Source organism: Anser anser (genome assembly GCF_964211835.1).
Source record: "Anser anser genome assembly, chromosome: 1".
Lineage (NCBI taxonomy): Eukaryota > Metazoa > Chordata > Aves > Anseriformes > Anatidae > Anser > Anser anser.
The window spans coordinates 102,520,374-102,544,824 of record NC_139720.1 but is presented as its reverse complement, the minus strand read 5'-3'; the positions used below and the strand labels follow the sequence as shown (position 1 = coordinate 102,544,824).

Here is a 24,451-nt window from a genome sequence, read left to right as displayed (position 1 = left end):
AGAGAAATTATGAGATCTGCACCTGGTTATCAGTGACAGAGGGTAACCCTCTCTTATTTTCTCCTCCTCTTCTCTTGCAGGGTCCTTTTGTGCATATTGCTAGTATCTGTGCAGCAGTACTCAGCAAGTTTATGTCAATCTTCTGTGGTGTGTATGAGGTAAGGCACATGTTTCTGCGTACAGCTCTTCCACAGGCTGAACTCCTAAGACACATGGGTAGGCGACAAACCACAGAGGGAACATATGAATTGAAATGCAACATGCTGTTATAGAGTAGTAAGAGAACAGACAAAAAAAGTGGTAGTGGGAGGACAAATATACAGTCAAACAGCTGTGCAGGACCAACCAGGTGTGTTACCTACCACATTACACAGAGGCTGGTAAAGAATACGCATTTGACAAGTTTTCAGTCTCACAATGCTGATATGTTTCCACTGTGACCAATGTCTGTGTAAAAAAACCAACCAAACAAACAAACAAAAAAACCTTCTTAAGTAGCTATAGACAAAGATCAATTTGTCTTTAAGACAGAATGTGTAAGGCATTACTAATTATAGCCACTGACACTGCCTGTAGGCTTTTGCTATTGCAGAACGGCCTCTGGAGGCTGAATGATGTACTGACTAGTTGCAAAAAAAATAATACATTTAGGAATTGCTTTACATACAAACTCCTAGCAGTAACTGGCTTTGTAATACAATAGCAGGTGCTGTTTTACTTGATCTTGTCTATGCATAAGGACCAAATCTCACTGTTGGAGACCAACTGAGTCACTAAAGACTGGACTAAAATGTACAGGGCCTGCTATTTGTAACGGCTCGATTTGCTGCTGGCTGTTGCTTTGTTTCATTGTTCTGGATCCTAACTCTTTGGCTTTGCTACCTCTAATCCCAGCATGCCTTTCTCTGGCTGCACTCTCTGTTCCAGAATGTGCACAGGCAGCTCGAACTCCTGGTGGCGGCTTGCGCAGTTGGAGTTGGATGTTGCTTCGGGGCTCCTCTTGGAGGCAAGTTGACTTCCTGTATGTGACATTTAATGTAAAACTCAGTCTCTTGCTGTGAGATCTCCTGCTTCAAGCAGGTTCTCCATTCCTCTAGCGTCACAAGTTCTTTCTTTTCTCATGTAACTGGTGGCAGTGAAAGAAAGGAAGATCATGATCTTGCAAAGGCCACAAGAAAAGCGACAACTTTAACTTTTCTAATAACACATCTTAGAAGCACAGAATCATAGAATCATTTAGGTTGGAAAAGACTTCAGAGATCACTAAGTCCAAACATTAACCTAGCACTGCCAAGTCTACCACTAAATCATGTCCATAAGCAATACATCAACACATCTTTTGAATAACTCCAGGGATCATGACTCAATCACTTCCCTGGGCAGTCTATTCTATTGCTTCACAACCCTTTCAGTGAAGAATTTTTCCCTAATATCCAACCTAAACCTTGCCAGGAGCAACTTGAGGCCATTTCCCCTTGTCTTACCACTTAGTGCTTGGGAGAAGGGATTGACGCCCACCCCACTACAACCTCAGTTGAGGTAGTTGTAGAGTGTAATAAGGTCTCCCCTGAGTATTCTTTTCTCTAGGGTAAATAACCCCAACTGCTCCTCATAAGACTTGTTCTCTAGACCCTTCACCAGCTTCATTGCCCTTCTTTGGACTCGCTTTAGCACCTTGATGTCCTTGTAGTGAGAGGCCCAAAACTGAACACTGTATTCAAGGTGTGGCATCAGCAGAGCCAAGTACAAAGGGACAGTCACTTCCCTAGTCCTGCTAGCCATGCTATTTCTGATACAAGCCAGGATGCTGTTGGCCTTCTTGGCCACTTGAGCACACTGCTGGCTCATATTCAGCTGGAAATCAACCAGTAACTCCAGGTCCCTTTCAGCCAGGCAGCTTTCCAGCCACTCTCCCCCCAGCCTGTAGCACTGCATGGGGTTGTTGTGCCCCAAGTGCAGGACCTGGCACTTGGCCTTGTTGAACTTCATACAGTTGGCCTGAGCCCACAGGTCCAGCCTATCCAGATCCTCCTGCAGAGCCTTCCTACCCTCGAGCAGATCAACACTTGCGCCCAACTTGGTGTAGTCTGCAAACTTACTAAGAGTGCACCTGATCCCCTTGTCCGTCTTGTTCAGTCATTTCTACCATGGACGTTGTTCAACTTGGAGAGCCCCAAACTCTGTCCAGAAAATAATAAAGATGCTGTAGAGAACAGAAATTAAAAAAACTTCCCTTAAGTGGCATCATATAACAGCAGGGGATGATGACAACTGTGACAGGGAGTGATAAAATGAACAGAAAACTACCTTCAACAATGGACTGGAGAACAAAAATATTGGTGTGGAAAATTTGGGGCTCCCCATGTAAAAGAGGCTTGGATGGCCAAGAAGATAGTTGGGAGGCTGGAGTAATGATGTATGAGGAGAGCTAAGGAAGCTGTTTTTGCTCAGTGTAAAGGAGAAAAGGCTAAAGGGGGATTGTCTAAATGGTATCATCAACCACCTAAAGGGGGATTTTAAATAAGATTAAGCCAGGCTCTTTTCAGAGGGGCACAGTGGAAGAGGAAAGGGGTACAACTTGCAACAAGGGAAATTCTGACCGTGTATAAAGATGTTCCCCTCCCCCAAGGGTGGTTCACCAATGGCATGGATGCCCACAGGGTCTAGAGAATCTGCACCTTTGGAGATGTTCAGGACTTACCTGGACAAGATCCTGAGCACTCTGACTGACTCTTGGAATTAGCACAACACTGAGCAGGGAGTTGGAGAATCTTCTAGAGATACCTTCCAGGCTAAAATTTGCTGTGAGTCTGTGACAATTCAGTGTGAGAATGAACTGAAATCATAATTTTTGCAGCCATAGTTGGGTTCCTTTTATAGAATCACACCAAATTGCAGAATGTGATTTCCATTACCTGGGAGTCATGTAATCTTTACCTGACCTTAGTCCAGGATATGATTTGCTACTATACATCATATTGCCAATGGAATATAACTTCTTGATGTTGTCGCTGGTGAACACCACCCTGTGTATTTAAAGAGAAGCCCTCAAAATGCATTTGAAAAGCCAATTTGGCCCTTTAAAAGCAAAACGTGCTCAGCCCTGCTTTTTCTGAGTGCACTCTGGTACTCTTTGTTTGTTCATGTTGGTCTCTCCGGCTACTCCTATGTTGCCGCACAGCATCGGCACTCTGACACGGTGCTGGGTTTTGGGGGATACCATATGCTATGGACTTTTCCCAGCAGTCAGTATGAATAATACCATACTGTGCTAGGATCTCTCCATCTCATACTGTTTCTTCAACACTCTTCTCATCAGGCTTTGCACTTTCAAACAGCTCTAAGCTCTACTTACCTCTTGCCATAATGCAGGTCATGTAATAAGTACCCTATGTTTCAAGCTGTTAATCACCATGTTGGTAGGCTATAATACAACCCTCATACTATCTCAGACACTTTGAACTGAAACTCATCCCCATTCTGGACATTATTATGTCTTAAGGCCACAGAGGACTTAGAGGTGACCTAGGCAAAGCTGTGAGTATGGAAAGATTCTTAAGGCTCAGGGAATGATCCATGCCTCTTTGTTGGGCTGCACAATCAGCCTTGACATACTTCTTGGTTGAGGCTCAAATACCTGCTCAGGTAAGTAGGAATTCATGGCCTTTAGCCCTTAGAATTCTGCCTGGGCACTCAGAATCCCAACACAAGCCCAATCCCAACACTCACAATCCCAACACAAGCCTGCCCTCTCTCAAAACTCCACTGTCATGGAAGATATAACAGGCTGCTTTAGGGACATGTAATAACAGAAAGTACCAAATATGCAGGTGTTTAACCCTCCTCTTCTTTATATTAGACACCACCTAGGATTTCAACAACTTGAAAAAAAAACTATCTGCTCCCTAAGGCTCTTCACCATTCTCAGCCATGTCAGGGCTCTCAGCTGCTCTTCCAAATATTGGAGGGATTAGAACATTTTCTCCTCCCCATGTCCTCCAAAATTGTCTCAGGAGAGACTCTATATGTCATAACTTCACTGATGGCTCGTAAATTTATAATTTTAGTGGTTGTCTTCACCAGGAAAGCACAATCCTTTACTACGTGAGCTGCTACCCATCCATCTATCCAGGATGACAGAGCCTTCAGGTATCCACACTCTGTTGTGGATATACACGTGCCTTATGCATACAAACTCAGAGGGCAGGGGGTTTTTGAGGCGCTCTCTGGCACATGTGCAACCTGAGATTCCCTTCCAAAGTAAAAGAGATGGAATAAAATACATATGTGTAGTCCACCCTCTGAAGAATTTTCCATGAGACATTTATTCTACAGTAAAAGAAATGTGCATGTTTCAATGAAAGATGAGATGCTGCCTTCTCCTTGTGTCTTGAATATGTGACTCAATGTATATGCCTGTCTTGTGCCACATAGAATCAGTCTTTGAATATTCTGAAGCCGTTCAGAATGAAGAATTAAGATGTAATATTGGTGACAGAGTTGGGTGACAGCATGTGTCCATACCTGCTAATTCTGTTGCTCACTGCTTTCTTTCCTTTTTTTTTTCTTTTTTTTCTTTTTTTCTGTTTCTCTCTCTTCCACCAGTAGCAGCCATATTATTACACGGATGTCCTGACTGTGGGTTGTGCTGTGGGTGTTGGCTGCTGCTTTGGGACACCACTTGGAGGCAAGTGGCTGTTCTGTTTCCTTTTTCTCAGGTACCTAAATCCTCTCCTGCCTAGTCCTCTTCTCCTTTCCTGCACACTATTTTTGATCTTTCATATACTTTGAGCAAAAAGGCTTGCCGTTAATGTCACCAATCTCTCCAGTTTCTCTGACACAGTCTTTTCTCCACGTTTTCAGCCTTCTGAAGGTCAAGAGGGAAAGATACTCTAGAACAGTATTTTCCAAATTGACATGTGTACACCCCAGGGGGTGTGCTAGACAGTCCACTAGGTTATAGGGAGATAATACTGGAATGTCTATTTGTATTTATTTTCTATCTAAATAAATGAATTAAAATTAATTTTTTTTTAAAAAAAACACCTTTGCTAATATTCAATATACATATTGACACTGGTGGCCTCACTTGATCCATATATGAGATGACCACATCACATACAGCATGTGAGGTGTCCTGGGTGAAGAATGGTTGTTGCTTAATGCAGAGGGCTGACAGTAATGCCCTCATTTGTTCATTTGCATTCAGTGTATTGCAATGTATTTCAGTCTATGTGCGCGTGATTGATGGATATATGGATTATATTGTCTAAGTTAACTAAAACAACCCTCACAAAATGGACAAGTGTCTTTAAAAGATTCCTGCAAAGAAACTGCAGATTGAAGACAATACCCATAATGTGACTATAGGCAAATTAGGAGAAAATGGCAGAGCCGGCACCTCCACCCCCAGAGTGGCGTCTTCATCTGCCACATTATGAGGTAAAAATGGTCACAATCTCATCAGGTCTGACAAGAAGCTGACCAAAATAAATAAACAAATAAATAATAAAGAAATAAAATTATCAAGAAAACTATTTGAAATATGAATTTAACTCTACCATTGTTAATGATGTATATTGTACATTGAGTTGTTAGCTATCAACAGCGTGAAGCTATCAGAATTAGCAAGACATTTAAAAACTAAGCATCCAGAATGTGAAGACAAACCTCTGCTGTTTTTTCAGCGATTTTTCAAGCTATGCATTACTTGCTCCAGTACTTCACAAAATCTTACTAAACTTAATGATAATTTTTAGAAGTCTTTTTTGAGGTTTCTGACTTCATAATGAAAGACAAAAAGCCACATCCCACTGGGGAAACACATGTCCTTCCTGCCAGAGTAAAAAATGGCTGGAATAATGCACAGAAAGCAATATCACGAGAAACTAAAATGCATTCCTTTGTCAGCAAATACTGTTGAAAGACACAGAAAACATTGCTGAAGATTTGAAGCAACAAGTATCAGAACAAATTATGGAGTGTGGGAGGCTTGCTATGCAGCTTGATAAAAGTACAGATGTTTCTAATGTGTCTCAGTTTACGGTATTTGCTAGATTCTGTTTCAACAGTGAAATACATGAAGAAAAGATTTACTAGAGAAGATATATTCTCAACAGTAAATGACTTCTTTCATAAAAGCAATATTTTATGGAAGAACTGTACAAGTGTAACCACTGATGGAGCAGTTGCCTTGGCTGGAATAAAAAAAGGATTCTGGTGTACATTTACAGAGACAGCACTTCACACAAAATTCATTCACTGCGTGGTTCAGAGGCAAGCTATTGCAGCAAAGAAATGGGAGCCTGACTACACAAATAGGTGCTTAGAAATGGGAGCTAGAAGTGCACGGCATGTCATTGATGTGGTTAATTTCATAAAACCAAGACCTAAAAATAGTAGAATCTTTACAATAGTTTGCAATGAGATGGGGAATGACCACAAAAATCTTCTACACCACATAAAGGTTCACTGGTTATCTCATGGAAAAGGGCTTAAAAGAGTTGTCAAATTTAAAGACAAATCACACATTTTTATTTTATTTAAAAAAAAAAAAAAAAGGTGTTCCGAATTTGCTGGCCTTTTCTGTGATGAGAAGTGGCTGTCAGTTGTATACTACCCAGCAGATATTTTTGGAAAAATAAACACACCTAATCTGTCCCCTCAAGGTGAAAATGACATTTTAACCATGAGTGAGAAAGAAGTGCTTTTCAAAAGAATATTGTACTGTTGTGGAGATTTTGTGTTTTTCTTGTTGAAAATTATTTGGGTCACCTATAAAAATTCTTATACTATATATGTGAAAAACTTGGAAACTAAATTTTCTAACACATTTTAAAGTCTTCCAAAGGAACATTTCAGTAGATTTTGAACTCATTTGTTAAAGATATAAAAATGCAACATCTTCCAATTAGTTTGCAACAACTGATTGACATCAGGGAAGATGGAAATATACTATCCAGATTTCAGCAAAAACCTGTGCTTAAGTGGTAAATGGAATTGAAAAAATGAATATCATGATTTAGTAAGTGCAATGAAGGATGTACGTCTTCCCTTTCAATCTTTTTGCAGCATCTTTTTCAGCTCTGACAACCATTAAAACCAAGTACTGAAATAAACTGAACTTAGAACTAGACCTTTGAATCACTGTATCACAAAGAGTTAAACCAGGAACAAAAAGCTTTTGTGAGAACAAAAAAGCTTTTGTGAGAACAAAAAGCTTTTTGTACCATTAATGAATGAAATAATTTTTTCTTAAAATATTCTCTATTTCATCATCTTATCCTTTTTTAATTTTTATTTTTGTGTATGCTTTATAATGTACCCAATATGTTAGTACAGTAGGACATGTTTATCATTTATAAATAAATATACATATATTGAGGTACATACTCAAAAATATTTTACTGATAGGATACGTGATCAAAGAAGTTTGGATACCACAGCTTTAGAAGACTATTTAGAAGTCTCTCTTGTGCTTCTGACATTACACTTCTGATTTTAACTTTTTAACTTTGCTCCCTTTCCAACTCTTTCTAGGGGTCCTTTTCAGCATTGAGGTCACTTCTACTTACTTTGCTGTGCGCAACTATTGGAGAGGTTTCTTTGCAGCTACCTTTAGTGCCTTCATTTTCCGAGTCCTTGCTGTTTGGAACAAGGATGCAGGTAAGCTAAAAATCATTCCTACTCTCTTTGTACAAATGTTGTTCTATAAATTTATTATTTTCCATCTTTCTCAAAGCCATAAACTTTTAGGATGTTTGAAACTTCTGCCATGACATATAATGTCTAGCAGTATAGAAGGAAAGAGAAAAAGAAGCATGTTATATCATCAAGATTATAACCCAACCTATTCCTGCTTGCTGACTATATGACTGAAAAAATGACGGAATATGATTTCCCATCAAGTAAGAGAGTGTCTGAGGTGGGATTTTTTGCATCTAGTCAGCATAACATCAAGGCTGCAAACATAGAGGTATCTCATCACAGAGGAGGTAATACCTATTGCAGAGTATGTTGCTGTGGCCCACTGGAAACACCATGGTCTGCTTTTCTTGACTAGAAGCAAACAAAGCAAAAAGTAGTCTCAAAAATTGGGATGATAGAATGATTAGGAGGCTGCAAAACTGTTGGGGTCTGACTGAAGTTCCTGAGTACTGAAAGGTCAAATTGTACTTTCTTCAGCTGTATCTCTGGTAGAAAAAAATAAATGTCTCAACTGAAAGGGATGAGCGCAATATTTGTGCAGACAGAAATAGCATAGAAAAAGCTTGTTCAGAAAACCATTGCAGGTACTGTGGGAATGAAGTTCCAGCTGATGTAGAAGACTGCTATCTCTTTGTAAACTTCTCATTTTAATAACATATATATCTCTTTTATTCTTACACTTCTATCTGTTTTTCTGGTATTAGCTTCATGTGGTCACTTCCCTTTCTTAAAACTTAATGACTTCACAGAGTTGGATTTTTTCTGTGCTAAAACATTTTTTGGCTTGAATACTCTACTGTCTTGAATACAGAGAGTGCCTATGTCTTTGTCTGTGAAATACTGCCTCGTATTAAGGTGTATTCAACTATCAGATCTGTCAGAAGAACACCTCTCTCTGTTCTTTCGAGAGAAAGATATAAGAAATTTGAAGACAGATGACAGGAGATAATGCCCTATCCTTCACTTCATCTACTCTAACTCCTCTGCTGATCTCTTAAATCATTAGAAATCAGCTTAATCCTGGAGCATCTTACTAATTGTCCCTTCTTCAAAATCATCCAAGCAGCTTTAACACCAATATGAATGGCTCCTTACATTCTGCTTCAGTGGCTGACTGGTTTAAAAATTTCCATGATCAAATTGTCTATGGAAAATGATTCCTTTTCATAGTTCTGAATTTTCATTGTCTATATGGTCAGTATCTTCATCCTCATATTAGAGAATTAGAAACTTTTGTCTAGACCAGACATCTATTATTTTTATGGTCTTTCATCACGCGTGCTCTGACTTACCTTTCATGTCTTCTCTTTCTCATTTTCTTCTGAAAGTTACAAGCCCAGTCTTTTCAGTCATTGTTCATGCAACAGTTTTTATTAGGACCCTCTTTCATGTCTTCATAATCTCTAGTCTTGTCTGCTGTCAAAAGTTATGCACTTGGTAGGTAAACTGGTAACTTTGCACTAGTTTCCTGTGTGAATACTATGACTCAGTTAGAATGCCTTTGTGTGAGGTAGGCTAATATATAAGTTGTGACCAATGCCTCTTTTCCTTTCACTGTGTGTTTACAACCTCCCCATGGGGTAGCAAGAGATAGCTATTGGAGCCTCCTTTGGCCTTCTCGTTTTCAAGCTGAATATACCTAGTTCTTGCAGTCTCTTCCTGTGCATTGTGTGCCCCATGTCCTGGACCATCTTGGGGCTCACCACTGGACTGTCTCCAGTTTTGAAACATTTCTTTTGTACCAGGTTTTCTAGATGTGGCCTCATCAGTGCCATATAAAAGGGAATACCTCAATTTTCTGGTTGTGCTCTTGCTGATGTGACGCAATATGTTGTTAGCCTTCATTGACACGAGGACACACATTGAACACTAGTTCCCACCAGGACCTACTGGTCTTTTTGTGCAGAGCTCTTTTTGTTGACTAGGTTCCCAGACTGTACCGATGCACCTGCCATTCCAGATGCAGGACTAAATATTTGTCTTTGTTGTATTTGTGATCTTCCATCTGGTCAGCTCCTCCAGTTTGCTGAGGCCATTCTGAATGAACAGCTGCCCAGTCCTCCAGGTTATCAACCGTTCCCTTCTCTCCCTTCCCAGTTTGACATGTTCAGCAAACTCACTGGTGAGTGAGTTCCACCCTATCATCCAGGAGACTGATGAAGATGTTAAACATAATCACATCCAATACTGATCTCTAAAGAAATCCATTCAACACCATAGAGCCCTAACAGGACAGTTTGCAGCCCGTTACAAGTCTATTGTGACATGTATCATTACATATCTAACAAGATAAACCTATTTTTTCCTCTTTCCGAGCTAGTTTCTGATCCATGATAATATTTTCCCTTTCACCATTCGATCATATGGCTCCAGAGCCTCTTAATAATCTAAATTAATAATCTTTATCTTAATAATAATATAAATAAACACCATTCCTGTTAATCTTGCTAACCCACAGAGATCTGATTAAATCATTGCTCTAAGCCTGGTCTTGTTTGGGAAAAAAAAAAAAATATATATATATATTAATGTCTCTCTTAATTACCATATTATGCTAGAATTTCACTGTTTGTTTGTTTGTTTGTTTGTTTGTTTTTCTCATTGTGCAAATAATTCCTTGATTCTGGACATGTTTTTATCTATATCCATACTCATTGAGCTTCATTTCCATTCTGGATGGCCATTTGAACTTCACCTATTAGCATATAGTTATTTACTGTTTCCACACTCATACCTCCAGGTAAAAGCAGGACAGCTTTCGACATCTGAGTCATTTTAGGAGTGAAACACAACCAGTGGAAGTGAGATGGAAAAAATGGAGCATAGTTGATCTTTTCCCTGGGATTCCTAAGACATTTATTCTTTTGGCACCAGGCAAAAATTGTTCATATAAGACTTTGGAGATGATATGAGTTTTGCTTCTAGAAGGCAATCACAATTGTCTGTGACACAGCTTCTCCAGATAAGTGAGCACTGCCTGCCTCTGCAAAGAGTTTTTAAATCAGTGAGTGCACTGAGAAGAGCTTTTACTGCCTAAAGAATGGTTGGTAGAAGAAAAGAAGAAATAGAAAGCCCTTTACAAATCTGGGGTTGTAGCTAAAAATATATGTACGTTCTCTGAAAACAATTCTATACTGTCAAGAGTGCTACAGTTGCAAGAGTTTAAAAAGAGAGACTAACAAAATCAGAGCAGTCTGCATATCTGTAATATTGTATATAATGTCATGAAACCATACAAGGGCATGTATACAACTAGTTCCCCTGTCTCTACTCCCAGCTTTCATGGTATTTAACTTCTCACCTCATTATTCCCTTTCCTGTTCTACCTCTTTCTTCTCACACAGTTACCATCACAGCCCTGTTCAGAACTAACTTTCGCATGGATTTCCCCTTCGATCTGCAAGAGCTGCCAGCATTTGCTGTAATAGGGTAAGTTCCCAGGAACTCTACAAAGGATTTCAAGTAAGATCTGATAGGAATTCTTTTGCATAACAGAATAACTTCTCTTTCCGACATTTTGATTTTCACTGAAAAGACCTCTTCTTGCTGGGATTCTTCCTTCAGCAATGGTGTCCATGTAGCACAATAGCACATATTACCCACATGTCATTTCTTCCCCGTGTATCTTTATCAAAAATTAAGTTCCACAGGAAATAAAATTAAAAATAAAAGTAAAAGAAAAGAGGAAGTCTAATTTGGTCTAAGGTATAAATGTGTATAATGATGGGTATATATATTATGGGTATAAATTTACTGAATGGCCCTCTAGCCATTTTGAGGGCATGGCCAAATGACCTGATCCAAGTATCGCCTTTTCACTTGTCAGCTGTTATCTTCTTCATCTTGAGCTTATGGGTCCAGATCTTGATGAGATGAAGTCTATTTGTGAAGAAACGAAACAGCAACTTAGGTTTCTGCAATCTCCAAGCAGAAATGCTATGAGAGTCTGTGTTGGAGATTAAGAGGAATTGCTTGAAATGTCAAGAATAATTTGCATCTCTATTTTCTGCCTTTTGGGAACAGCTCTGCCAAGGTCAAGACTTACTTAGTTTTGAAACCAAGGTCTAGACTTCTTTAGTTTTGATATCTAGAAAGTTATATTTAGTTTGTTAAGACCTGCTCAGTGAGTACATGCCAATGGAATGCTCCAAAAGCATACAGGGAAAAAAGAGGAAAAAAACTCAGAGAATCTAGGGGGGAATGGGACAAAACATTTAACCAGGGAGTTTTCTTTCTACAAGATCAGAAAGGTTATCCTTTCCAAGAGAAGTTGGTACACTTGATATGCTGACAAAGATAGCTTAACTGTAATTGGATCCAGTGATAACAGATAAATTGTTAAGATCAGTCATTCAGTTTTTGGTGGTGGTGGTGGTGGTTTGGTTTGGTTTGGTTTGGTTTGGTTTGGTTTGGTTTGGTTTGGTTTGGTTTGGTTTGGTTTGGTTTGGTGTGTTTATTTGTTTGTTTGGTTGGTTTTGGTGGTGGTTTGTTTGTTTGTTTTTTGCAGTACTGCACACAGGCTATGAAAGGTGTATGAGATGGTTGTGAAATGCTTTCAAATGTCTGGGTGTCCAATGTGCTATTAAAAACAAAAAGAGAGAGAGAGAGACTTGTACAGTCTTGGATGAAGTCCTGATGCCAACTTGGAATGTTCCAAATTCTCTTAACATTCATTCTCAAAGTTGAGCTCTCTTTCTATTCAACATACTTCTTCACTTTCAAGTAGCACAAAAAATGAGCCAGACTAAGCACTATAAAAAGGTAGATCTTGTTCTTCTGTGTCAGCAAATGTTGATAAGTTGCAAAATGCATGCAGAAGGAGCACCTCTATTTTATTGACAAATTGATAGCGAGGAATGGAGTAAAGTACTTTTTAAAATAAAGTATTACAAAGAAACTCAATTCACTCTGCAGTTTCAGAAGGCGTATTTTAACAGTAGTGCTAGATAAGTGCAGGCTTGAAATATTTGAGAAGCTCATTGAACATATGTTTTCCTGTGAGCAGTTTTATATTTAGTTTTAGCTTGTTCCTATGCAATTTCAAGTAACCAAGCAGGAATTTTTCAAAAAAAAAAAAATTTATATAAGCTAAAATCATCTTTGAATGAGATTTAGTAAAAAACTACAGGACATATAACAATGAAAAATTCCATTCGTTTTAAAAATGAATAGAATGAATATGTTACTTGTTTATCCACAGTATTCTGTGGCATAATTATTTGCCACATAAAATAACACTTCCTCTTACCAAATTTAAATGCACTCTTTTTTTTTTTTTTTTTTTTTTTTTTTACTTCACCTTTGAGTATTATGCCCTATTTACCCAGGCCTAATTAAGGTAGAGTATAGGAATCATAGAATGGTATATGTTTTTGGCTCTATTAGGATCAGGAACGTAGGCCTAAGGAATTAGGATCATAGGCACAAGAATCATATGATCACTGAATCATAGAACAGCCCAGCTTGGAAGGGATCCCTCGAAGGGATCATCTGGTCCAACCTTCTGTGTGAAAAGGGAGCCTAGGCGGGATTATTTAACACACTGTCCACTTGCACCTTGAAAACCTTCACCTACAGAGATTCTACCATGTCCCTGGGGAGCCTGTTCCAGTGACTGATCTCACTGTAAAAAAAATCTTTCATATATCAAGATGAAGTCTATCTCACTGCAGCTTGTACTCATTGTCCCTTGTCTTCTCCATGTGTCTCCTGGTGAAGAGAGAACCTCTGTCCTCTTTGTAACCAACCCTTAAATACTGAAATACAGTGATGAGATTCCACCACAGCCTTCTCTTCTCTAGGATGTAAAGACCTAACTCCTTGAGTCTTTTCTCATAAGGCAGGCTCTCCAGCCCTTTGATCGCCTTCATTAATGATCTCGATGATGGGGTAGAGTGGACCCGCAGTAAATTCATGGATGACACAAAAACTGGGGGGAGTGGATGATTCACCCAAGGGCCACGCAGCCACCCAGAGGGATCTCAACAGGCTGGAGAGGTGGACTGGTAATAATTTCATGAAGTTCAATGAGGAAAAGTGCAGAGTGCATTACTCATCCAGATCATTGATAAAGATATTGAAGAGAACTGGCCCCAGTACTGAGCCCTGAGGTCACCACTAGTGACCGTCATCCAACTGGATTTATCTCCATTCACCAAGACTCTCTGGGCCCAGTCACTCTGCCAGTTTTTAATCCAACGAAGCAAATACACGTCCAAGCCCTGAGCAGCCAGCTTCTTCAGGAGAATGCTGTGTGAAATGGTGTCAAAAGCCTTACTGAAGTCTAGGTAGAGCACATCTACAGCCAATATACCTAAAGTAAGATCAGCCTTGGTAACAGTCCCTCTAATCCTAATCCAAAGAACTCAATAGAACTTTTCATGGTCTCCATAGTTTACCTCCATACACTCAAACATCTTTTACATAAAGTGCAACTTCGCCTCTTCTTCCCATCCTGTCTTTCCAAAGGACAGTGGCCATGCATAGTGGTCTTCCAGTCAAGTGAGTTTACCCACCAAGTTTGTGTGATTCCTATATCATAAATCTCAGACTCAACATAGAACTCCAGTTCCTCCTGTTTGTTGCCCAAAATATGTGCATTGGTATACGTGCTCTTGAGGTGGCTGGGCTTAATTTTCTTGCCTATGGAGAGAATTGGTGTGCTCAATACTCTGTTAGTGGCACTCATCTGCCCTGTTGCTTCTAAATATGCATGTCATGGCTTTGGACACCACCTCACCCCCATCCCCACCCCCACCCCCAGTGTGCTACTTCTTATATTTGATGTAGATGTATAATTTTGCTGAATCAGTCAAACTTCCTTTCTTTTTTACTATTTCCTGTTCCAACCTGATGTTTAAGTTCTGACAATACATGTCTTCGATGAGCTGCTCTTCTCCAGAACCCACTAAAATCTGTCAGTCTTTCTTCTAATACCGTTCCTGTCATCCAAGTATTTGAACAGTTAAAATTAGAGACAGCCACAGAAACACAAGTACTAATTAGTTCTTTGTACATTCATTCTCACTTGAACTACTAACAAACCCTGTATTCAACAAATTGTAGCTGAGGTAAAAACATTATCACACTATATTGCCTACAGAGTCATGGTTCATTCACTGTTCTTCACTGATACAGCTGTGTGTATGTATTCATGTGTATCTGAGTACATGTGCATCTGTACAAGGCATCTTTGGAAGCCTTTCTAGGCCAGGGCATAGAAAAGGAAGGGAACAGCTAGAAATAAGTAGCAACCTTGCCATGTCTTGGAATTGAACATCATATCCTGACATGAGATTTCTCCATCTAAGAGAAAATTCAAGAGAAAAATCTCAGCATGTGACAAAGAAATCCAAAACCACCTCTCTCCTTTCATCAGGGAGTCAGTCTTCAAGTGAGTTACTGCAGATTATGAAGTTAAAAGATGTCATAATAGATGAAGATGAAAAATATTTAAACTCAGTTTTTGGTTGTTTGTTTGTGTGTTTTCTGTTGTTTGGTATGATTTTGTTCTATTTCTTCCACTTTAGGATATGTTCTGGATTCCTTGGAGCATTTTTTGTTTATCTTAATCGTCAAGTGGTCCTATGCATCCGGCGTCATACAGCTCTAAGCCAGTTTCTCACCAAATAGTGAGTGCGTTTGAAGATGCTCTCTTTTAGAGACCAGATTTGGATACCCTACTGATATAGGATAGTAATAAATACTTTCTGGAAGCTAGTAGAACTATTTCAAATGTAAGATAGTAAAACTAAGAGAAACTGAATTTATATCACAGTAAGATATCTGCAAATATCAAAAGAAGATATTCTGATCTGGATTTTCTTCTAGATCAGCCCCAATAATTTCAAAGAGCATCTTGATTGAAAAGGGATTCTGTAATATTTATTAAGATGACAAAGGAAACTACTGATTGGACAGGAAATGTCCAATCAATCAGAAAATCAATGGTTGTGTTTCTTAAGAGGCACTGTTTTTTGTGTTGTTTTTTTTTTTAATCTTTTTCTTTTTTTTTTAAAGAAGGAATTAACGTTTATATTTTAAGAAACTTAAAACAACTGAAATATAACTGCATCTTTAAAATCTGAAATACTTTTAAAATCAAAATGTAGACAAATATGTAAAGAATGTACTACAGTATTGCAATCACTGCATACTTAATAAACGGAAGGAGAAACTGATAGCAACTGAAAGGTGTGAATTGCAGTATGGAAGATAAATGCAAAATGAAATAAAGCACTTAGCAGCAAAGGCCTTACAGAGACTTCCCAAAAAGTGTGTTGGTCAGGAATTCAAAGGAAAGTAAAGCAGTATTTTCCCATAAGAATTAATACAACAAAGGTTGCATGCCAAAATGTATGGGGGGAAGGGGAAACACATTTAAACACACTAGGACAGGATATATTGCATGAGGGATGAAAAGGCAAAACTGAATCAGGACGCAACTGGAGAAAAGGCTGGCTTTTGATAATGGGTCACCACACAATTGTAAAAACACATCACCACTGTACATTCAACACTATGCATTTTGTACATCCCTCCCTCGTTCCCCTTAACAATAATCCTGATGGGGAAAATGGCTTTGCTGTCAGTTGAACTCTCTATGAATGATGATGATCAGTGGAGCAGGGCATTAAATTGTCAGTTACACAGTTCCAAAGTAATGGATACAGATGTGACAGAGTTTTCATGGGAATAGCATTTATAATCCTGAAGTGATACTGCTACAAGAAAAAAATGTGAGGTTATATTTTAACAGACTTTTCTTTCTTCCCAGCCGCCTCATATACCCTGGGGTTATATCCTTCCTTATAGCTACTGTGACCTTTCCTCCAGGATTTGGACAGTTCATGGCAGGAGAGGTGAGAGTGGGAAGTATATTTTCAATTCTGTGTACTTCTGTAGAGCAGTCTTCCCTTCCCCTATGCCCCAATAATCTTACATCCTGGAAAGGGGAAGAAAAACTTAGGAGAACTTTGGACTGAAGAGGGACTGTACTCTGAGACTTGTGATCTCTGCTATCCCCTTCATATAAAACTTGGAAAAGGTCCACTCTTCTAAGCAAGCAATTAGAAAGATGTTACCCCACGTGCAGAATTAGTTACCCTTTCACCAGTTCCAGTAAAGTCACTCTTCTCTTCCTGAAGATTAAAAATGTGAATTAAGTCTCATAATCATGAATTACTGAAGTAAACATCTCAATTTTCTTGGAACAGAGGTAGAATATTTATTCTGTATAATCTCACAGTTTATCCCTGTTTTTTTGCTCTGTAGTTGATGCCACGGGAAGCCATCAGCTCTCTCTTTGATAACTATACCTGGGCAAAACACACAGGAGACCCCCAGATCCTAGGTAAATCTGCTGCCTGGATCCACCCCAAAGTCAGTGTCTTCATCATCATCCTGCTATTCTTTCTCATGAAGGTAAGGAAATCTAGCTCACTAAGCCTTTTCCAGTCAGAGTGAATGTTCCTGGTACTTTGTAAAATGATGTTATCTGACAATGGGGAGCTGCTTGGCATTGAATGAAACACTATGACTGAAATGGGGTCTTACATTTTTGATGTGATGTTTGCCCACCATGACTGCAAAATTAACAACGTTATTAGGGAATAATTTCCTGGCCTTAATACACTTACCTCCTGGACTGCTCCCCAGTTTATCGTCCTCAAGCATCCTGCGGAATGAGTTTCAGGAGCCACTGTGTAGTGGCTGGCAATAAAAGACTACATCAAGACAAGTCTCACAAGATCTGGTAAAACAAGTAATGGAGCAAAAAAACTCTCAGATAATTTATATTTGGCCTAAATAAAGTGTGATACTGTCTATTTGATACTCCTGACTACAGACAGGAGACAAAAATTATCTATATGTGCATGAGGCACAAGGATTTGTTAGTAGTACTCTAGCATAGTGGAGAAATGTAGCTGAGACCAGCTTTGCTCAATTCCAGGAAAGCAGCAGCAGATTCAATGTTCTGACCTAACATTGCCCATAGAAATTGCATCCGTTCAGCCTCTGAAAGGATTAACTGTGTAACTGATACATCACAGAGCAAGAGAAGAGATTTGAAAGAAGTAGTCATTATGTTCCAAAATCCAAATGCCAAGAAAGAGGTTTTCCAGGCCTGTGTGTGTGTGTATAAAAAATATCATAGAAATGCTGATTTTTCTTAAGAACAGAAAGAGCTGAGGCCACCTTGATATATCAGTTGAATATTTCAATAGATCAGAAATGGGCGTTAATGTTTGACAAAGCTGATTCCATCTAAAGTAAAACACTGTATCAAATTTCTGACAGGCAGCTGAGGGTTCTGCTTCTGTCGTAATTCTGATTATGGTGTACCAAAGAGATAAGGTCTCATTTACTTGAATAAAAGAAGGATGGACTACATGGTATATCTATCCTGAGTCCCATTTAGGCTGTTGCCTCCAGAAGAAGACTATATGTGCTGGTCTAAGTCAGCATTTGGATCAGCCTCAGCACTAACCGCCAGCCAAGAAGGCAAACCACATTTTAGGGTGCATTTGACACAGCATGGCTGGCCAGTCAAAAGAAGTGATCGATATTTAGCATTGGTGTGGCCTCACCTTGAATATTGTGTACAGTACTGGGCTCCGCAATGTAAAAATGATATTAAGATACTTGAATACATGCAGAGGAGGGCAACCAACTGGTTGAAGGGCTGGATGTCATGTCCTATGCTGAGGACACTTTGTCTAGTTTGGAGAAAAGGAGGATAAGAGGTGACCTCATTGCTCTGTGCAACTTCCTGAGGAGGGGAAATAGAGGGGGAAGGTGTTGGCCTCTTCTCAACAGATGATAGAATGTAAGGAAACCGCACAAAGCTGCACCGGGGAGGTTTGGACTGGATATTAGGAAAAATTACCTTACCATTAGGGTGTTCAAACACTGGAACAGGCTTCCTAGTGAGGTATTTGATACCCCATGCCTGTCAGAGTTTCAGAAGCATCTGGATAATGCTTTTAACATGTTTTAAATTTTGGTTAGTCCTGAGACTATTCAGGCAGTTGGACTCGATTTTATAGGACCCTTCCAAATACATTATTCTATTCTATCAAGACAGATTTTCATTGTTTTGCCCAACATAGTGAGAGGACAAGAGGCAACAGCACAAGCTATAAAAAGGGAAACATATGGCAGGTGGACTTCAGGAAAAAAATCTCCCTTTAGTGTGAGTCAGGAGTGACACAACTGCTCAGAAAAGCTGGGGAATCTCCAGCCTTCAAAATGTTCAGAATTCAATTGGACAAGGTCCTGAGAAAACTGATCTAACTTAGGAATTAGCCCTTCTGGAAGCAGGGAGTTGAATGAGAGACCTCTAGAGTTCCCTCACAGTGAAAATTTTCTGAGTCTATGAAATTTTGAAAACCTTGTTCTATAAAATAAAAATAAAATGTATTTATTTATTATAAAACATCAAAACAAAAACAAACAAACAAACACAAGCAGTAGGAAATCTCACCTTCAGAGGTCTATGGCAAAGGAATTCTCATGTTCATTCTCTTGGTGATTTGGCTTCCCTGTCACCATAGCAGTCACCCAGAGGTCTTTTACATCAGTTTTGGTGTGTTGCCAGAGTTCTTCCAGCTCCCCTTCACACCCCACAGACCCTTTACCCTTCACTTCCTGGCTGAACTGCCACATCCCCCAGAATGCGTCTCATTATGGATTCACCAGCTTGGCAGTAGAGTGGGATCGCTGGAAATGCTATTGCTGCTCACTAACAACTGCATCCTCTACCTCTGTTCTAGTTCTGGATGTCTGTCATTGCTACTACAATGCCAATCCCCTGTGGAGGCTTCATGCCTGTTTTTGTTCTGGGTGAGTTTGAATTCTGTGTTGTAGTGTATAGGTCTGACAGGTGGAAAGGATGAGAGAGATAGTGCATAGGTACCTGGCAGGCTTCTTCTGGAGGATGAGGAGTCTGCTTATGACTGCCTATGAAAGCTCAGTTAGTAGTTCATATACCAGTCTCTGAGCCTCTGCTGAGGGGGTCCTTTCCCATGCCCTCAAATGCAAATGCTGAGGAGGACTTTCTTGTCCTTTTACATAAGGGAAACCAAGCTGTGGGAAGGCATGCTATGTCATGGCCTTCTCATTTCTCTGCCTTTCTACCTACAAAGAAACTTTCATACTACAATTAGTAATAGTTGTTCCTTTTGCTCCTGAAGCCCAGTGAGAAGAGACAATCTCAAAATAGTACCTGCAATATCACTTAATCCTTTTTCTCTTTCTTCTGACTGGAGTATGGTGACATGGTGACGTATGGGGGTTTATTGTTTTTTAACTGTTTTTAAGTCCAAGACAAAAAAAAAAAAAGACTAAGAAACACAAACTCATGACATTCAGCATTAATATTCACAGCTATTAAATGAAATGAACTATGTTAACAGCCTCTGGGTTCTTGAAGGCAACAACTGAACCTGTCAGTAGCATGCCCTTGCAGTAATGAAGGCTAACAACAAGCAAGACTTTATTAGGAAAAGTCCAGAGAGCAAGACAAAGAAAATGGTTATTTCCCAGCAATCAGTATTTTTGGGACAATTCTGGAATACTGTGTTATTTTGTGTCCACTTATGCAGGAAATTTTGACAAAGTGCAGTGAGTCTAGTGTAGGGCCACTGAGATTGCTGAGGAGCTGGAGCACAAAATGAAGGACAGCGTGAAGAAATTGTGATTATTCAACTTGTAGAAGAGAAAGCCAAGATGAAATCTGACTCTAGGCTTCACCATCTAATTCACCATCTAATGCAGCAAGGTATACAGAGGATAGAAAGACTTTTCTCAGAGGCACGTAGTAAACGGGAGGTAAAAGGCACAAGTAACAAAGGAAATTCTAAGAGACATAGGGGAAAAAAAATGTTTCCCTGGTTAAGGTTTCCAGAAAGAGGATGGGGAATCACCATCCCTAGAGACTTTTAAAGCTGGTCTGGCCAAGGTCCTGGGTGACCTGTTCTCACTTTTAAATTAGCCCTGTTTTGAGCAGGGGTCAGATCAAAGACCTCCAGAGGTCCCTTCCCACCTAAACCTTTCTGTAAGCCTATTATTTTAGTGTTTAGACATTTATAGAACGAGTACATGAAGGTCCCCAACTGTGATCTTAACTGACATGACACAAAGTACTCTGCCTTTTAAAAAAATTTTCCTCCTGGCTGGGAATCACAAATACTTTCACGCTTGGTGTGTAAAGGAAGAATGAGGGTTCAACTGTATTTACTTATCTTAGCACTTTTTTTTCCCCTTGGAGTTTAACTTCCATATTTTGTAACAGAGAGCTACTCTTTAATCCCTAGTGTCATTTTAATGTTAATTTTGATTTTGTTTTTGTTAGAAAGTACTCTAGTGCTTGCCCAGCATATCTGCACAGCGCAGACTGGGTGCTCCTTATATGTTAATTCCATAATTGCTGGTGATATTTTCCAGGTGCTGCATTTGGACGTCTTATTGGGGAAATCATGGCATCACTCTTTCCTGATGGGATCCTCTTTGATGGTATTGTTTACAAAATCTTACCTGGAGGGTATGCTGTCATTGGTGAGTCTTTATGTCTTTCTCTTTCTTCACCTGGTCCCATCTCCATATCTTTTCTGGCTGACTTGATATTCTGTTTCTATATGACAGTCTTTCCTCTTCTCTCCCAATTCCTTGTCTACCCTACCTGGGAAAGGTGCAGCAGCTCTGACAGGAGCAGTCAGCCACACTGTCTCCACTGCTGTGATCTGCTTTGAGCTGACAGGTCAAATTTCTCACATCCTGCCCATGATGGTAGCTGTCATTCTTGCCAACATGGTGGCCCAGAGTCTGCAACCCAGCCTCTATGACAGCATCATTCAGGTGAAGAAGTTGCCTTACCTGCCAGACCTGGGCTGGAATCATATAAGGTATAGTAGAAAAACTGAGGTGGATGTAGGGAGTGGTGAAGAAGTAAAACAAAACAGTGAGATCATGGCAGAAGAAAAGGTCATGAAAAGGAGACAGAGAGACTGAGCTACAAAGAAAATAAAAAAGCAGAACAGGCCTGGGGTGAGGAAAAAAAAAAAAAAAGAGGTGTAGTAAAAGTAAGGTTCATACACAAAAATGGAGAAAAAGTTCTTTTTTTCACAGAAAGCACAGGTTTGAATCATATGCAATATTACTGAATTTCTGTAAATATTACCAAATTGCTTCAGTTTGGAAGTTTTAGTGTTTGGGATTTTTTTCTCCAAAAATTTTTGAAGTATTTTATTTAGATAGTTTGCTTAAAACAAAGTTCAGTTATTCATATACATGTTTCTCTATATAGTATATATACATAGGTATGTATATATAAAACATATATATGTATGTGCATAGAAAGGCATGTAATTTTTTCATGGGGAGTAATGGAGTGAAATACAACTGTAATGAAAATCTAGTTAATCTGTGTTGATCCTGTTGCAAAGACCTCCTTGGTTACTCTTACAGATTATTTAGCAACTGTATAGAGAACACTTTTTAAATAAGTGATCATTTTATGTGTTTCTTTGAGGAATTTATCTGCTAGACATTTTTAATATGCTAACTCTTAACTTTGTTGTCCATAAATTCACAGCAAATACAATGTCTTTGTTGAAGATATTATGGTTCAAGATGTGAAGTTCGTCTCCTCCAACTGTAAATATCGAGACTTGCAAACTCTGCTCCAAAGCACCACTGTTAAGACTTTGCCTTTGGTGGACTCACCAGGTCAGCAAAGTGGACAAAATAGTCCTTCCTGAACACTGTCTCAACTCAGAATCAAAGAAACTAGCTCTCAAATTATACACTTTGAAGAAGATAGTGTGACCTACTACATAAAAAAAATAATAATAATAATCCTAAATATCTTCCACTATGTATCATGTATGACAGAAGGTTGTTTCAGCTTTGTCAGCAAGGGAGGCTGGAGTGTGGGGAGAGAAGATGATATAGCAGGTAAAAGAGGTGTGGAGGGACTTTGACAACGGGGAGGGATCTTGTATAAGTAAAGATCCTCATGTGGTGCTGAGAAGTGGCACAGCTTGATGGTTAGCTTCCCAGAGCCTCACAGCATATTAGCAGCAATTAACAGGGCTGGTCAGTGCTTCCTTTATAGCTCATGATAGTGCTAGTCAGAGCACTTCGAAGAGGTTGGGAGGAGGAAGGGGCAGCATGTAGCATGAGACATTCAAAACCTTGAGGGGGTTTAACTGTTTCTCTATTCTGTTATGCAGAGACCATGATCCTACTGGGATCTGTGGAGCGCTCTGAACTGCAGGCACTCCTCCAGAGACATATCAGCCCAGAACGGCGACGGTGCCTCAACAGAGAAATGCAGCAGAAGCTAGCTGAGGCACCTTACAATGGACACAGTAAGGGATCAGGGGCAACCCCACCAAAGCTGAAGCATGAGTCTTTTGCTTATGTTGATGAGGATGAGGATACAGATGAGAAGGCAGAGGTGAGGGGGAAGAGAAGAGACTTCATAAAGACTGCTTAAGAAGCAGCAAGACATTTGGAGAGGCTGAGAAAGAAATGACATAGGGTGGATCTAATTTTCTCTCCTTTCAATAACAGCTGCCCCCGCCACCAACTCCCACTTCTAGTTACCCAGAGGAGCCCAACGGCCCAACAAGTCCTGTTAAACAATCACACGAAATTTTGGAGCCACAGCAACCCCCAGGTATGGTAACTTCTGGCATGCCCCAGCCATATCTTAGTTAGATTATGGAAACCTTAAAGCTTGCTGTGTGTATGTGTCTGTGCAAGGTGCTGGCTTCCCAGACACTGAGAGAAGGAATTGGTCTGTCAGCTTTCTCTGTTTTTCCTATATTAAAGGCACTTTGTAAATGCACCTCACCGTCGGTGTAACATACCTGAAATTATCTTCTGTTTGTGATCCCCCAGACAGCTTGGAAAAGTAGGTCCACTCAGGCTGCTCTCTCTCTGTCAGTATTCCCAACTCCATCATTTGCAATAACATCTCCTTTGACTTTTTCTGAAGGTTCTGCATGGAAGGGTCCCATCTCTTCACCCTGTGAATTAATCTTCCTGGGAAAAGAAGCCTGAGAGCTAAACAGCTGTACTTATTTATGGAGTTGCTCAACCATCTCCAAAACTGAACAACTCCTCCCTTGGATGCACATCTCTTTGTGTCAGCTACATTAATTTGATGGACAAATACCGATGCATTGTGTTCTTTTTGTGCTGCTCTACCTTTATGACCTATGTTTCCAAGACTGTGTTCATATTTCATTTATGATTCCTATATCATGTACATTTGATACAGGATGGTGTTTTTTTTATTTGTTTGTTTGTTGTTTGTTTGTTTTCCTTTATGTGTCTTGAAATATGCAGACAGTGAGTAAGCACAGTGGTGTAGCCAAATCTTGAGAACAAATACAGAGAATAGGGCTCTGGTTCATGCTTTTAGACACCCAAAGGTTAACATATAATATAGCATATAGCACATTCTGGATTCTTAACACCACTCATGTATGACCAAACCTTTAAGGCATAGGAAAATCTGCATTATGCTACCATGGCAGTAGGGTGGTGGAACAGCCATTCACCTTCCTTACCAAATCATAAAAATAATCATATCAAAACAAGGACATTGTGTGAGACACTTGAAGTGAAGCTAGTGCTGAGTGATCAAGGAGTGATGAGAGGAAACGTAGCAGGGGTGACTTCAAAAGGCTTTCCCTACCATCATTTTTAGTTTGGCTCAGAACTGTTGTTTTTT

General features: G+C 39.6%; 1 protein-coding gene across 13 annotated transcripts in view; it reads left to right on the top strand.

Annotated features, from left to right (window-relative positions):
• Window positions 1–24,451, top strand: part of CLCN1 (chloride voltage-gated channel 1) — an 84,851-nt gene that overhangs the window by 43,654 nt on the left and 16,746 nt on the right. For 9 of the 13 annotated variants that reach the window (XR_014572411.1, XR_014572412.1, XM_083798886.1 and 6 more), the window contains 13 exons: window positions 81–158; window positions 895–1,021; window positions 7,540–7,665; window positions 11,052–11,136; window positions 15,237–15,338; window positions 16,484–16,568; window positions 16,981–17,130; window positions 19,482–19,551; window positions 21,154–21,264; window positions 21,398–21,611; window positions 22,301–22,434; window positions 22,941–23,167; window positions 23,284–23,389. Coding sequence is in view for 11 of the 13 variants with exons in the window: in XM_083798886.1 (XP_083655012.1) it covers window positions 81–158; window positions 895–1,021; window positions 7,540–7,665; window positions 11,052–11,136; window positions 15,237–15,338; window positions 16,484–16,568; window positions 16,981–17,130; window positions 19,482–19,551; window positions 21,154–21,264; window positions 21,398–21,611; window positions 22,301–22,434; window positions 22,941–23,167; window positions 23,284–23,389 (1,615 nt within the window). In the remaining 2 variants the exon portion in view is untranslated. The remainder of the gene's footprint in view (window positions 1–80; window positions 159–894; window positions 1,022–7,539; window positions 7,666–11,051; window positions 11,137–15,236; window positions 15,339–16,483; window positions 16,569–16,980; window positions 17,131–19,481; window positions 19,552–21,153; window positions 21,265–21,397; window positions 21,612–22,300; window positions 22,435–22,940; window positions 23,168–23,283; window positions 23,390–24,451) is intronic. The other 4 variants (XM_083798891.1, XM_083798889.1, XM_083798888.1 and 1 more) reach the window with 4 other exon arrangements.